The sequence below is a fragment of the Phocoena phocoena genome, chromosome 1, assembly GCF_963924675.1.
Source record: "Phocoena phocoena chromosome 1, mPhoPho1.1, whole genome shotgun sequence".
Lineage (NCBI taxonomy): Eukaryota > Metazoa > Chordata > Mammalia > Artiodactyla > Phocoenidae > Phocoena > Phocoena phocoena.
This window is the reverse complement of record NC_089219.1, coordinates 112,198,908-112,213,667: the sequence shown is the minus strand read 5'-3', so window position 1 is coordinate 112,213,667 and position 14,760 is coordinate 112,198,908. Positions and strand designations below refer to the sequence as shown.

Sequence of the window (14,760 nt, the reverse complement as noted above, 5' to 3'; positions counted from 1 at the left end):
TTCCTGGGCTAACAGGCAAGGTGGCCTCCAGCTGGCCCCTGGGAGCAGCGTCGGGATACACCCTCCAGGGACCCACAGGACAGGAAGCCGAAAGCTGGGCTCTGTGTACAGTCCGCTGTGCAGACCGGCAGTAGCAGACCTGTCCGTCCGAAGCTCTGCTTCAACCCTGCTCAGGTTTGCTTGGGCGGGGCAAGAGGAGGAGCCATAGCATGGAAGGATGGAGCCAGGAACAGAAGTAGGGGGGCAGGAGCCATGCTGACGTGGCAGAGTTCTGGGCACTCACACCCTGCTGGGCTGGCCTCCACAGGCAGCCCTCTCCTGCCCGGCCTGCTCTGCTGCAGGCGAGAGGGCTGGGTCTGCTTACAGCTAATGTCCTTAGTTTACTCGTTCCAATGACCAGTCGGTTCAAATTGCGGCCGAGGAACAGCCTGTGAACTTGAACTCGCACAGTTCAAGAATTTGGCCCTTAAGCTCCAAGCAGGTCACCCAAAGATTCAGAACTCCGGGGCTCCCCTAACACCCAGCCTTGCCCCCCCACACCCTGGCCTGAACAAGAAAGTAAGTCTAGGGAGAATCTTCACTGGGAGAAGGGGACCTGGGGCTGAACTCTGGGGCCCTTAGCAGCAAGGGGCTGTGGGACTGGGCTGGAAGCCTCGCTCAGGACTCCGACCTCAGCTCCAGGCTAACCTCTGGGCAGGAACCCCTGGCTGCTGTACAGTTAAGCAGGGACAGACATCGGGTCACACCCAGGCCTCTCTCCCCTTGCGCCTCCCTTCTGATCTGCCATTGTGTCAGGCCAGCCCAGCACAGAGTCGGAGCCCCTGTCTCGCCCCCATGCTCCTCCCTTTTCCCATGACTTGGAGGCAGCTGTTGATTCTGTCCCCTTCTTGGCCCTTTCCCCATCACACTTTCCTCAGGGTGGAAGGCTCCAACCACTCCATCCTCCACTTCTCAGCCTTCATGCTCAACCAGCAGCACTGTTGCCTGGGTTGGTACAAGAGGAGGAGAGCAGCCAGAACACGACGCAGCTGGTCCAGCCTCCAGGTTGGCGCTGGCGGGGGGGCGGGCTCCAGGTGAAGTGAAAAGATGGGTCTGTGGGGGCAGCGCCCCTCTTTCTGGTAGCTCACTCATCCCTCCTCGACCCAAAACTACTGTTCAACAGAGGGGTGAAGGAGCATGGAGCTGGGGAGGGCCTCACTTGGAGCTGGGAGCCGAGTGGTCTGCATGGAGGAAGGTGGCAGTGGTGTAGTTCTGGAAGAGAGGCTGCAGGAACATGCCAATGGTGCCAAAGACACAGACGAAGACAAAGATCCAAAGGAACAGACGGTCGATCACCATGGCGACATACTTCCAGTCCTCACTCACCTGGACAGAGGAGAGGAAGGAGACCCAGGTATCAATCACATGATCCAGGAGGGGAGTGGAGCAGGTAGAAGCAGCTTCCACCACACATCACTCCTCTCACTCTACGACCCCAGAGTGACCTTTCCAAAGCATGGCCCCAGTCTTGCCTGCTTAAAAGCCTCCAGTGGCCCCACTGCCTTTAGCAGCCACCCAAACTCCCAAGTCTAAAATCAAGGCCCACCCAGGACAAATACGAGGCAACCACCTATCTTCCACCCTCTGGCCCAGCCTGACCAAACTCCAGTCTGTCTTCTCAGGTCTCTGTGCCTTTGGGTTTCCTTCTGGTCTAGAACTCCAGTCCTCCCTATCTCTACCTGTGAACTCCTACACATCCTTCAAAGCCTAAATCAAATGTCACCTCTTCTATGAAGGCTTCCCTGATCCCCCCCTAATGCGAATGAACCACTGTTTCCTCTGGGTTCCCTCAGCACTACGTACACGTCTCTATCACGGTATTTTTACTGCACTGTATTGTCATTTCAATTTGTACGCCTGGCCCCTCCTTCCTCTCCGCCCACCTCCCGCCACTTAAGCTATGAGCTCCTAAACTACAGGGACCCGATCTGATTCATCTTTGTAATCCCAGCATCTCAAACACAGGGTTCCGGTAAACGGGTGTTGAATTAGTGAATGAATGGCTGCCTCTGCAGCCCTCACTCCTTATATGACTGCCTGGGGAGCCCCATCCAACAGCCCCAGAGGGTGAGGACTAGATCTCAGGTGTAAACAAACCCGTCCAGAAGAAAATAACCTCTGTGGGTTTGGGAGCCAGTCACAGGGTCCGCAGGAGGCCTGGCCGCCACTCAGAGCTGCTCCACTCCGGCCTGAGTCTGGACCTTTTACACGTGTTCATCTGTAGCCCAGCCAGCCGGGGGGATGGGATGAGGCACTGTGCACCTTCCTTTAGTCAGCAGCTGAATAATGACTCATTCATGTCACACTTGTGCCTCCTAGGTACCTGGCACCATGCTAGGCACTGGGGATGTGACTGAGAGCAAGACAAACACATCCTGCAGTTTACAGTCCCCTGAGGGAGATGGGCACAAAATTAGTAGAAATAAAATAATTACACATTGGTGGGTGCCTATATGGAAACAAAGGACGAAGAAATGGAGGGGGAGATACAATTCAGGGTGTGATCTGGGGAGGCCTCTTTGAGGAGGTGACACCTTAAGATCTGATAAGTGAGAAGGAGCCAGCTGAGACAATCAGAAACAATCAGACAAACCCAAACCGAGGGACCTTCGATTGGCCTGTACCCTTCAAAACTGTTTATGCCGTGAAAGACAAAGCTGAGGAACCATTCCAGATTGAAGGAAACTAAAGAGACAGAACAACTAAGTGGAATTCAAGATCCTGGATTGAGGTGGGGGAGATGCTACAAAGGACATTACGGAGACAACTGAAAAAATGTTAGTATGGACTTTATATCAGATAAAGGTATTGTATTGCTGCTAAATTTCCTGAATTGCATCACTGAGCCTGGGTTATGCAAGACAATATCTCTGTTCTCAGGAGAGAAAAGCTGAGGTATTTGGGATAAAGGATCACTATGTCCACAACTTACTCTCAAACAGTAGTGCAAAAATTAATAATAATAATTTTTAAAAGGAGGAAAAGAAGGGCATTCCAAACAGAGGGACCAATCTGTGCAAAGGTCCTGAGTCAGGAAAGAGCTTAGCTGGCTTAGAACAGTTGAGCAGATAAGCCAGTGACCTGAGCAGGGGAGAGATGGCACAAAGTGCGCAGGAGACACTGTGTGTTTGGATGGAGAAGCACGAGAACTGAATCAGGGAGACCATTAGGAGTCTCTGCCCTGGTCCAGGCAAGAGCTGATGGAGGCCTACAGCCAGGGAGGCAGCATGGATATGGTGAATAAAGAAGGAAGCTGAAAATCTCTTTGGAGGTTGGTTCCACAGGACAGGACTTCTGATGATTTGGATGGTGGGGGATGTAAGAAAGACAGGAGTCAAGGATGACTCCAGGTTTTTGGTCTAAACCATCGGGTGGATGGTGATGTCATTTACTAAAAGATGGGGAGATTGGAGGAGGAGCAAGTTGGTGGTGGGGATGTAGATTAAGCACTCAGTTTGGGACATGTTAAGTTTGAGATGCCTGTGAAGCATCCAGGTAGGTCATTGCATCCTCATCACCTAACTCAGTAAATGCACATTACATGAGTGGACTGCAGTGGGGGAGGCGGAGGCAGTGATGCAGCCGGTCAACCCCCTGCACCACCGGCATCTCCCACTTGGCCTCAGCCACCTCAGCCACCTCTGAGGCTCCCGCCCCATTTCCTCATGACTTGGTCCCTCTCTTCTTCCTTCAGGACCATAACTTGCTCCTTAGCTCAAGCCTCAGCTCCTGCCCTCCCAGGGAATAGAAACACCAGGCTCTGAAGCATCCCCCCCCACCAAAAACAAAAACCGGTAGTGCAGGAGCCCACCCTTCCTCATCCCCCAAGCCAGAATGACTGAAATCCAGTGGAAACATGGCCAATCACCAGAGCAACAGCTACCACAGCCTGGAACCAGCCAGGTACCCAAAGACTGATTGCCGGATGGGGCCAGCCACAGCCCAAAGTGGGGGGAAGTCAACCCATCATCTTCCCCCCCATCCCCTGGCTCAGGGCTCCCCTTCTGGGAGTCACTGCAGAAAGATACCAGTGTGCAGAAAGCTCAGAGTGGGTCTTAAAAACCCTCGCCTCCACCTGCCCCCACCTCCGTAAATATTTCACAAGGGCATCCCCTGAGGACCCAGAAGAGCAAGAAAAGGATATTGATTCGGGACTCTGTGCTCTTCCCAGCAGCTGGTGGAACCTCTTAACCACCGCCACCCCTCCCATACACACTTTCTACTGCCCTCAATTTTGACCTCCGACGCGGGGCACACAAAGGACTCATCTCCATTTGTGCTAAGAGCTGCAGGTTAACAACATGGGCTTGGGAGTACAAGCGGCAGAGAGGGTGTCTGGGGTCAGAGCCACGGGCCAGCTGCAAACCCAGAAGGGCCTCCTCCACTTCCTGGCCACCCTCCCAACACTAACGACGCTCACGATGCCCCAGCTGAGGCATTTCGCCCTGGATACAAGTCCTCAGGAAGCCGCAAGTTCATCCTGTACCAACCGCCACTTAGGCGGCGCCGCCTCCCGGAAGTCAGAGAAGAGGTCACGCCAGCGCCCAGGCCCACAGGCCCCGGCCGGACTCTCACTGCCCACATCCTGCACTCCCGTTAGCTCCTCGGTGTCTGTCTGCGCAGGCACCGAGGGCCCTGCAGCCTGCATCCCACGCCCGAGTCCCCGCGCCTCACTCACGCTCTGGTCGTCGTCCTCACTCCGCATGTGGTCCGCGATGAAGCGCACGCCGTCCACCGCCTCCCGGAGGCCGCAGCCACACGGCCCCCCGGAGCGCCCGGGGCCGGCTGCCGGCGCCGGCTCCGAGCCGAAGGCCCCAGCCAAGCCCTGCACAGACGCGCGATTGACGAAGCACGTGCAGGAGTCTGCCCCCAGGGCTTCGCGGTAGAAGACGGCGCCGGTTCCCTCGCGCCCGCGCTGGCGCCGCCGCAGGCGCAGGCGTTGGCGGGCGCAGCGGTGGCGCGGCTGCTGCATGAAGAGCAGCTTGGGCAGCTTCTCCAGGAAGATGACCTTGACCCAGGGAGCCATGGTGTGCGTGGTGGGTGAGCGGTGGTGCACGTTGAGCACGCACACGCTGGTGACGATGGAGAAGGTGACAAGCACCATGGTGAACATGAGGTACTTGCCTACAAGCGGCACGTCGAGGGAGGTGGGCGGCACGATCTTGGAGATGAGCAGCAGGAAGACGGTGAGCGCCAGCAGCACGGAGATGCACAGCGTCATCTTCTCGCCGCAGTCGGAGGGTAGGTAGAAGACGAGGATGGCTAGTGAGGTGATAAGCACGCAGGGGATGATGAGATTGATGGTGTAGAAGAGTGGCTTGCGGCGGATGATGAAGTCGTACGTGATGTCCACATAAGTGGAGTCGTCCGGGTTCTCGTTGCGCCGGCCGGGCAGTGCAACGATGTCCCACTCGCCACTGGGCGTGAAGTCGTCCAGGCTGGCCACGTCACTCTTGAGCACCAGGTCGATCTCGGTGCGGTCGTAGGTCCACGAGCGGAACTTCATGGTGCAGTTCTGCTGGTCAAACGGGAAGTGCTTTACTTCGATCTTGCATGCGCTCTTGTAGATGGCAGGCGGCAGCCAGAAGATGCTGCCATCATAGGAGACCACGGCATTGGAATAGAAGGACACCTCGTACATGCCATCAGCACTGCCAAGGGATGAGCACAGTCAGCCCTGGCCTAAGCATTCCTCCACCCCACCCATCAACCGAGCCCTGAGTGGGAAGAGAGGAAAGCCGAAGGGATATATGGGAAGAGGGTAGCCATCCAGGGGTCTAGGGAGGAGGGGCAGGAATTGAGCAGGAAGGGGATCTAGGTGGGTTGGTGAGGAGAAGAGGCCTCAGAGACAGAAGAGGGGAGGCACATCTGCTACTTGTCATGCATTCTGTAAGCTGGTTGCTCCACATGAAGGTGGAGAAGTTAGGGGAGCCAGGGAGGCCAGAGTGAGGAGCCCCAACTAATGGAGAGGGACAGGGGCAGGTGGGAGGAGGAGATGGTCCCTAGTGGCTATGGACTAGTGGCTTTGGGTCTTCGAGATAAGAGGGATTATTTCAGGAGAGGGGCTGGAACCTGGAGGAGAAACTGGGATCTCCAAATTCTTTGACCCTCACCAATCCTCCTGGAAGGCCTATTCTTGAATCAGTTTAGGCACTGGGGTCTGTCAATCCTCGTTTTTATGCCACTGCAGCTCCAAACACTGGGAGTCCTAATTGGCTGAGAGGGAGCTGGCCATGGCCCAAGTTACCTTGGCTGTCCACATTATACCTCACTGGTTTGGGTCTGTCTGTCTGGGTAGTGACTTGTCTTTGCCCATGAAAAGTCCCTCTGTCCCCCAGCATGAGCTAACTTTCTTTCCCCAAGACCTGAGTACTCCCATGGTCTCCTCCAGCCTTCCCATCCCTCCAGGGTCACCTACTTGTTGTATAGGACCACATCTGGGAGCCAGATGTGTTTGGAAGGGAGCCGAACTTTCTTCATGTTGTCAAATTCCTCAGGCTTCCAGGTGAGGCGATAATCCTCCCACTCCTGGGAAAGGGAGAGAGGGAGGCAGCACCAACCTCCGCCCTGGGAGGGGCTCAAGGTCAACGACAGGGACAAGAGGAGGCCTATCTGGCTTGAGGAAGTTTTGAAAAGTCATTGCATCCCCACAGTGACTTCTCATTTAATTTGCATAGCCAAGCCAAGATATTAGAATTTACATTTTACAAATGAGAAAATGGATCTTGCCGAGTTTAACATATTCAAAGTTACAGAGCTGTGAGTAGAAGAACCAAAATTCAAATCCAGTTATTTAGGGCTCCAAAGTCTAAATTTCTGCCTCTCTTGAGGACATGAAAAGAGGGAAAAAGCACATGCCCCTCCCCCACACAAAAAAAAGGAGGAAAGAGAAGCCCAGGGGTGTGGACAGGAAGAGTGCTAACCTGGGTCAGCCAGACATTGGTGGTCATGATCTGCTCCCGCTCATGCTGCAGGGAAGAAGAGAAGCTGCTGAGAAGTGCCCCACCCCCACCCCTCAAGCCTGTGGTCCCACTACACCACCCAGGCTCCTTCCCCCACCTCCCCAAGCCTTGGGAACTCCAGAAGAATAAGCACAAACACTGACTTCAGTAGCTGGGCAGAGAGTTTGGGACCTTCACTCACCACACTGATGAGCTGGGCCAGGGATACCATGAGCTGTACCGTCACCAGCTCAGAGCCATTGGTGGCTGGGCGGATAAGCTTATTGTAGCGGGAAGGATCCAGGAGATGCTCCACCAGCCGCTCCTCTGTGTCTGTACCACAGACTCCTGGGTAGTGTGGGTGGAGGGCAAGAGGTAAGTACATAGGCAAGGAGGTCCCACCCAGGATCCCACTCTCCCTAGGCAAGTGGTACAACGTAGGCCCAAACAGGAGGCTGTAGCTTCCCACAGCCCCATCCTTAAGGATATAGCGAAATGCTTAGGTTAGCCCATGGAGGCCCCTCATAGAGAAGTCCCTCTCTGAGATCACTGACCAAGGAGCCCAGACAGCTCCCCACAGTCCCCCACTAAGAACCCATTCTGCAAGGATTAGTGGAGACCCTGCTCTTCCTGCAAGGTCTCAGAGGGTGGTTTCAAAAGAATTGACATTTCTGTCTCCATGGCTTCCCCTAGAAGATACCTACAATTCAAGGAAGGTTCTGGAGGGGGGTGAAAGGGGAACCATTATTCATGTCCCACCACTCAGCCTTTCTCCTCAGTCCGTGCCCATCATCTATGTGTGCAAGTAACACTATGTGCCTCTACATGTGACTGGCTGTGACCCCCTCCCCCCATAGGTACTGGGTTGGAGTAGAATAGTTGGGCTGCCTGAGCTCTGGGTCAGGGCATATATTTAGTCCCAAGTTGCGCACCTACGGGAGCCCACCTCTCATGAGATTGCAGGCAGGTATGGAAAGCTCATTTAGTTGTATATTCCCTTTGTACCTGCCCCACCACACACTCTATCTCCTTCTGCAACCCTGCATGAATGCACCCCACCCCCTCAGAGATTCCTCCCTGGCCCTCCGCCTGGCAGAGCTTCTTCCCTTCCGAGTCTCCTGCCCACCCTACAAGAGAGTTGAGAAGTTGCTTCTTTCCCCCTCCTGCCTTGCCCCTTTTGGAGTCCAATATGAGGGACAGAAAATGATGGAGAGCCAAGGGAGGGTGCGGAACCAGGTAGATTTCTTGAGATAATGTTTCACAAGAAGTCAAATGGCATCTCAGCTGCAATCAGACTCTCCCCTTCCTTCCACCCCAGATAGTCTGGGGAGATCCCCTCCCTCCTTCCTCTCTGTGCCCACACCCTCTCCACCACCCCTGCCCAGGTTGCCCTCTCTTCCCAGCATCACTTCGGGTATGTCCTCCTCCCAGTTCAGTCTCCCAGGTACTCCCTGCCATCCAGGGGTCTCTTCCCTAACCCCTAACAGACTCCCCGCCTTAGGGATCCCTCCCGTACACCTTCGAGACTGAGTGAGACAGAGCGCGGCGACTTGTCCTTACCTGAGCACAGCCCGAGGAGGCCAAAGCTGAGGAGCAGCGCCATGGGGCCCGAGCGCCAGGCCATGCCTCTGGCATAGCTCGCCGGCTCGCCTAAAGCTGCCGAAGCGCGCCGCAGGCCGGAGGGCCGCGGGCAGGGTGCTGTCCGTGGTGCTGAAGCCGCTCCCGCACCGCCCGCGCCCAGCTGGAGCTGAGCCCAGGTTGTGCTCGCAGCCTTTGGTGCTGCAGTGCCGACCGCCACGGCGGTTCCCAGGGCTCAGAGAGCTGGTTGCGAGAAGGAACCAGCGTCTCGTTTATCCCGGTCTGAGCAGGAGGAGGCTTTTCCGGCTGCTCTTCCAGGGAATACAATTGGGACGGTGAGGGGGAGGAGTCTCCGCCCCGGAGGCGGAAGCGCCAGAGCTCAGTATAAAAGGGGTCCCTGGGTTGGGTATTCTTCTGCTGGTTCTGCTTAGTTAGGGTGTGCGTGAGACGGAAGAAGGGCGGCTCACCGGACAGTGGAGGAGTTCTGAAGCCCCTGAGTTGGAACAGGACCCTGGAGGGGTCTGAAAAGGCTCCGGAAGAAAGCGCGAGTAAGACAAATAGGTCAGGACCCGCTACGAGGGCCAGAATGAGGGGGTGGGAGTTTCTGGAGTTCCCACCTTCTTTCTTTTCTCTTACCAAGCCCAAATGATCCTGCTTCCAGGGAAGGCTGAGGATGCGGCCAAAAAAGTGCATTTTAGGCCCTTAGAGAAAGAGACAGGGGGCTGTAGGTTTGCTATTTTAAGAAAGCAAACCGTTTTGGAGTCTGGAAACAGGATCCCCTCATCTGTTTCCTTCTCTACCATCGTAGAAGGCCAAGCTTCCTGCCCTCCCCCTGGGAATCTAAGGTGGGGACATGTGGACATCTCCTGAAAGAAGGTGACCTTCAAGAGTGGAAGGGTAAATGGCCCTTATCAATTAGTCTTTCTCACCCACATTCCCTTCCTCTCCAGTCTTTGGCTTCTGTGAGACAAGGGAGGATCAGAGGATGATTTCACAGAGGCCAGCCCAAGAATGAAGCTAGCACAAAGGAAAGCAAAGATGAGACAGAGACAGAGAGAGATGTCAAAACTCAATGACATCTTTGATCTTGAAAGCCCTGAACTTCTTAGGGGGATTTTTGTCATTTTCAACCAAAAGATTCCTGACTAAAGCAGCCTTATCATACATCAAGGCACTGTCTTATTCCATCTCTGCCCACTTCTTCAACCTCCTCTGGGCCACTACCCCCAGCCCCACACTCCTCTTGGCAATGTCTTTAAGATTCTCCCAACCTCCACACTTCAGGGCCTTTTAAACATGTAGTTTCCTTGATTCTTTGATCACCCATTTCCCCTCAACCACTTTCTACTTTACTTTGTACACGTGGCAGAAACGTCAGTTCCTCAAGGAAGCTATGCCTGACCAAAGATTAGGTCAGGTGCCCTGCTACACGTTTCCAGAGGTTGGTCAATGAGTAAATAAATCAGTCTAAGGTGGTGGCTATCCTGCTAGATCATGAACCAGCACAGTGTCTGCTGTATTGTGAGGGCTCAACAAATAAGGAAAAGGGCTGGTATAGGACTGAAATCTTTTAACACGTAGAGGAAAATTCCTCTCTAAAAGCTCAGCCAAAAGCAATTTATTTACATGTACTTAGTTCCTGGAATTGAGGAAGAAAAGCAAGACAAGTATCAGCAAAGGGCTGGAGAGGGTGTGGGATGACTACAGGCCCCATAATGCACATGGAAGTGGCCATAAAGCTGCACCACAAGCTCCAGGGCATGTGCATGTGTAAACATGTAATCATCTCTTAAGAATTCAAGAAATCTTGGAACCAACAAAAGATGTAGAGAATAAAAGCCTTAAGGAAAAGGGAAGGAATGTGTATAGTCACTCCACTTTGGAAAAGGGTCAAAGATGGGAAGAAGACACCCCCTTCAGTAATTCAGATCAACGTTTGTTGGGTATCTACTGTATGGGTATTGAAGCAGTGATCAAAAAGACCTAGTCCCAGCTATTAAGGAGATCACAATTTGGTGGCAAAGACTTGTTACACCATGCAGTGGCTGCTCTAGTAGAGTATAAACAAGGTGCATTGGAAGCCCAGAGGAGAAAGGGGTTCATAGTGCCTGAGAGCCTGGAGGGGATGGAGATGAAAATTGAGATTGGAAAGATGAGAAAGCCAGTAAGACAAAGGTGGATAAAAGGCATTCAAACTCCTGAAAGAGAGAGACAGGGAGCTTTACATGTAGATAGTACTTAGTACTTTCATCTTTTGGTGGAAGCTGGGTGATTGAAGAAGGCTGTGAAAGTCTTCTGTTATGAAAATCTCTCTCTGGAGTGGTTGCTTGTCTCTGTATTGATAGACTGGAGAGTCATGTGCTTGCTTGAAGCCCTTGGTCACTCCCTGATGCTCCTCTTAGGTCAGGGCAGCCTGTTCACCTTGACCTCTACCTTTTCTTTTCAAATTCCCCAGCTTTTATTTCAAGTTTAATTCCAGCCTGGCAGGGAGTGAGTCCTCTGAGCACAACCACTCAGTGGCCAAGGAGAACTGGAACACCATTCCTCACTCCCTCATGTCTCTCACACACACCCCTTCCATATCCACCAGGGAGATAGGACAGGTCCAGAACCATGCAGGGTGATGGATACATAAAGGAGTATCAGCCCTCAGGCAAAATAGTGACCAGGCAAGGTTTTGGTGGGAAAATCCCAGTGCTTTTGATGGTAAGGAACATTTTCTCTTGAAAGGCATTACAATGTTATTTTCCTTTAAGATATTTTAAATTTAAAAATTTACTACCAGAGTAATACATATCCATAAAGAGCAATTGGAAAACACAAGTTAGCAAAACACAAACTAGATTCATAATCTTACCTCCTAGCAAAAAAATCGCTGTTAACATTTCATATATATACAGTGTATCTCCACATTTATCTATGTCTACTTAGATATACATGCAAAAAGTATATAAATTATGAGTGTACAGCTAGATAAATTTTCACAACATGAACACAGCTGTGTAACTCCCACCTAGATTTTTTAAAAAAGGGAACATTGCCAATATCCAGAAGCCCCCCACTCTGTTCCCTCCAGGCATTATTCCCTCCTCTTGGAAAATAACGTCATGGGGGGGAGGGAGGAATGGGGAGTGACTGCCTAAGAGGTACTGCTTGAAGTTCTGGAACTAGAGAGAGGTAATGGTTACCCAACTTTGTGAATGTATTGCATGCCACGGAATTGCACACTTTAAAATGGTTGAAATGATACATTTTATGTTATGTATTTTCTCACAATTAAAAAAAAATAACCCAAAAAAGTAAACACTATTCTGACTTCTAATAGCATAGATCAACTTTGCCTGATGAATTTTATATAAATGGAATCATAATCTTTTGTGGGTTTTCTTTTTTTTTTTCCCCAACATTATGTTAGTAAGAATCAAGGGCATTGTTGAATGTAGTTGTAGTTCATTCATCTTCACTGCTGTAGACTATTCCACTGTATAAATATACCATTGTTTATCCATTCTGCCAGATAGAAATTTGGGTTGTTTTCTCTTTTGGACTATTAAAAATAATACCGCTATGAACATTCTTGTTCATGTTTTGGGTGTACAAATATATGTATTTTCATTTACTTTTTAAAAAGGAGCACACTGTAAAATAGCTCTGTAACCTTCCTTTTTCATTTACTATTTCTGAAACATCTCTCTATACCAATAATTATTCTTTGATAACTTTTTTTTTTTTTTTTTTTTTTTTGCGGTACACGGGCCTCTCACTGCTGCGGCCTCTCCCGTTGCGGAGCACAGGCTCTGGACACGCAGGCCCAGCGCCCATGGCTCACGGGCCCAGCCGCTCTGCGGCATGTGGGATCCTCCCGGACCGGGGCACGAACCCACGCCCCCTGCATCGGCAGGCGGACTCCCAATCACTGCGCCACCAGGGAAGCCCTTTGATAACTATTTTTAACAGCTGCATAGTATTCCATTGTAGGTAAATGTTTGCACATACCTTTAATAGTTTCCAAGTGAAATTGCTGAGTCAACGGTTTTTTAATTTTTTTTGATTATTTAATCATTTATTGCTAAATTGACCTCCAGAAGGATTGATACTATTAGGGTTACCCTGGGGCCCCAGGGTAAAGCACCCATGACCAACACCTCTACGATCTTGCCTGTGCTGAGCCCCTTCCTTGTCCTCTTCCCCTCTTCTCCTAAGTCATTCCTCCTTTGTCTTAGGCATTTCTGCCCAACCTCCTTCTACTTTAGGGCCAGTTCTTTAAAAACATCCCCCCATTTCCATCTAAGTAACTTCTACTTTCACATTCTTTCTTGGGAGTTAATCCTGACTACTAGCACCCTTCAAGGCCCTCACCCTCCTTCATCCCTGTTATTGCATTTGTCACATTGTATTACAGTTGATTACATCTGGCTCCACTTCATCCATTGCCACCTGCTCCTAAGAGCAGGGGTAAGAAATACAACAAAAATGATAACATGAGTAGCAGCTGTCATGTGCAGAGCCAGGAATCAAGCCAGGCTCTCCCCACAGGGACTGAGCTTACTTGTCTCTGCACTCCCAGTGTTTATTACAGTTCCTGGCAAAGAGCAAGTGCTCACGATGCGTTTGTTGAGTCAGTGACAGAATGCTGTACTTCTGGGAGCAACTCAAAGGAGAAGGCTGCTCACTCTGCCCAAAACAAGTGCATCTGTTCACTCTGATAAGACATGACCTTTTGGAGAAGAAAAAAAAAATCTCTGTAATTCATTTTCCATAGAGCAGCCAGAGTAATTTTTTTTTTTTTTTTTTTTTGTTTGCCTTGTGGGCTCTTAGTTCCCCCGCCGGGGATCGAACCTGGGCCCGCGTCAGTGAAAGCACCAAGTCCCAATCACTGGGCCACCAGGGGATTCTCCAGAGTGATCTTTTAATATTTTAAATCAGATCATGCCACTCCCTGCTTAAAATCTTTCAATGGTTTCCCGCTGTACTTTGAATAAAACCCAACAACTTACTGTGGTCTCTATTCTTCACTGGCCTCATCTCCTACCCCTCTTTCTCTTCTTTCATGAGACTCAAGCTATGCTGATCCTCTATTTTTTTTAAAAATGAGCTCTTACTGTGTGCACTGGACTGAGCACTTTTCATGTGTTATCTCACGTAATCCGCCCAACAACCTTATGAGGTAGGGTGGTTTCCATGTTAGAGACGCTGAAAGTGAAGCATGACAGGCTAAGGAACTCGCCCAGGGTCACACCACTAGCAGCTGGCAGAGCTGGGGTTCAAAGGCCATGCTCTCAGCTGGTATATCATGAGCTTCCTTCTTCTAGACCACGCCACCTTTGTTCTCACTCAGGGTCTTGGAGGTTGGCTCTCCCTGATGGAATGCTCTTTGCCAGTTCCTCCCAGGCCTGCCTTCTCTTCATCAGATCTCAGCTCAAACCCCACCTCCCTAGGGAGAACTCCCCTGACTGCTGGACTTAAAGTAACCCCCAGTCATTCTCTCCCACATGACCCTACTTTAATTCCTTGCCTCTATGTGCCAGTCTGATATTCCTCTGGTTATTTTATTCATAACTCCTTGCACTTAGAATGTAAGTGCCATGGGACCTGGGATACTGTTTGTCTACTGCTGTATATTCATACCTCCACCAGTGTCTGACACATGACAAAGCTCCATAAGTGTTTACTGAATGGTGAGTACCTCTTAACTTTGTGGTAGTAACAGTAATCATAGCAGTTGCAGGGTTTAGCATTTGCTGAGCAATGTACTATGTACCCAGCACTGTAAGATGTGTTAATCATCTTACATATCCCATTTCATCTACACTGGCACAATGACCCACGCTGCAAGTCAGAGTGTCATACCCATTTTACAGATAAGGAAACTGCGTTTCACAGAAATTAAATAACTTGCCCAGGGTCACAGAGCTACCAAAGCAGAGAAGCTCAAATCTAAACCCAGTTCTGTCTGACTCCCCAGTCTATGCTCTTTCCACTCAGCTGTGCTGCCCGCTTTATGGTCTAATTCAAAGGAGAGCTGTAGCTGACTCTCTCGTTAACACCTATGGCTCTGCCTCTCTCCCAAACTCAGAACCCACACCCCACTGCATGTCCAGGAGATTGTCCACGTCGCCCTCCCTCCACACACTCAATGTGCTTATAACTCTCCACCTTTCCCACAAAGTTTAGCTCTCCTTTGAGAAGTCTTACCCTCTGT

The 14,760-nt window shown here is 51.1% G+C and overlaps 1 protein-coding gene across 1 annotated transcript; it reads right to left on the bottom strand.

Annotated features, from left to right (window-relative positions):
* Positions 1-1,194: 1,194 nt before the first annotated feature.
* Positions 1,195-8,845, bottom strand: CHRNB2 (cholinergic receptor nicotinic beta 2 subunit). The gene is made up of 6 exons (XM_065879390.1): positions 8,541-8,845; positions 7,183-7,328; positions 6,963-7,007; positions 6,458-6,567; positions 4,718-5,690; positions 1,195-1,365 (listed from the first exon to the last, which is right to left on the bottom strand). Exons 1-6 carry the CDS (start codon positions 8,602-8,604, stop codon positions 1,195-1,197), a joined length of 1,509 nt encoding a protein of 502 aa, XP_065735462.1. The 5' UTR covers positions 8,605-8,845.
* Between the last annotated feature and the right edge of the window lie 5,915 nt (positions 8,846-14,760).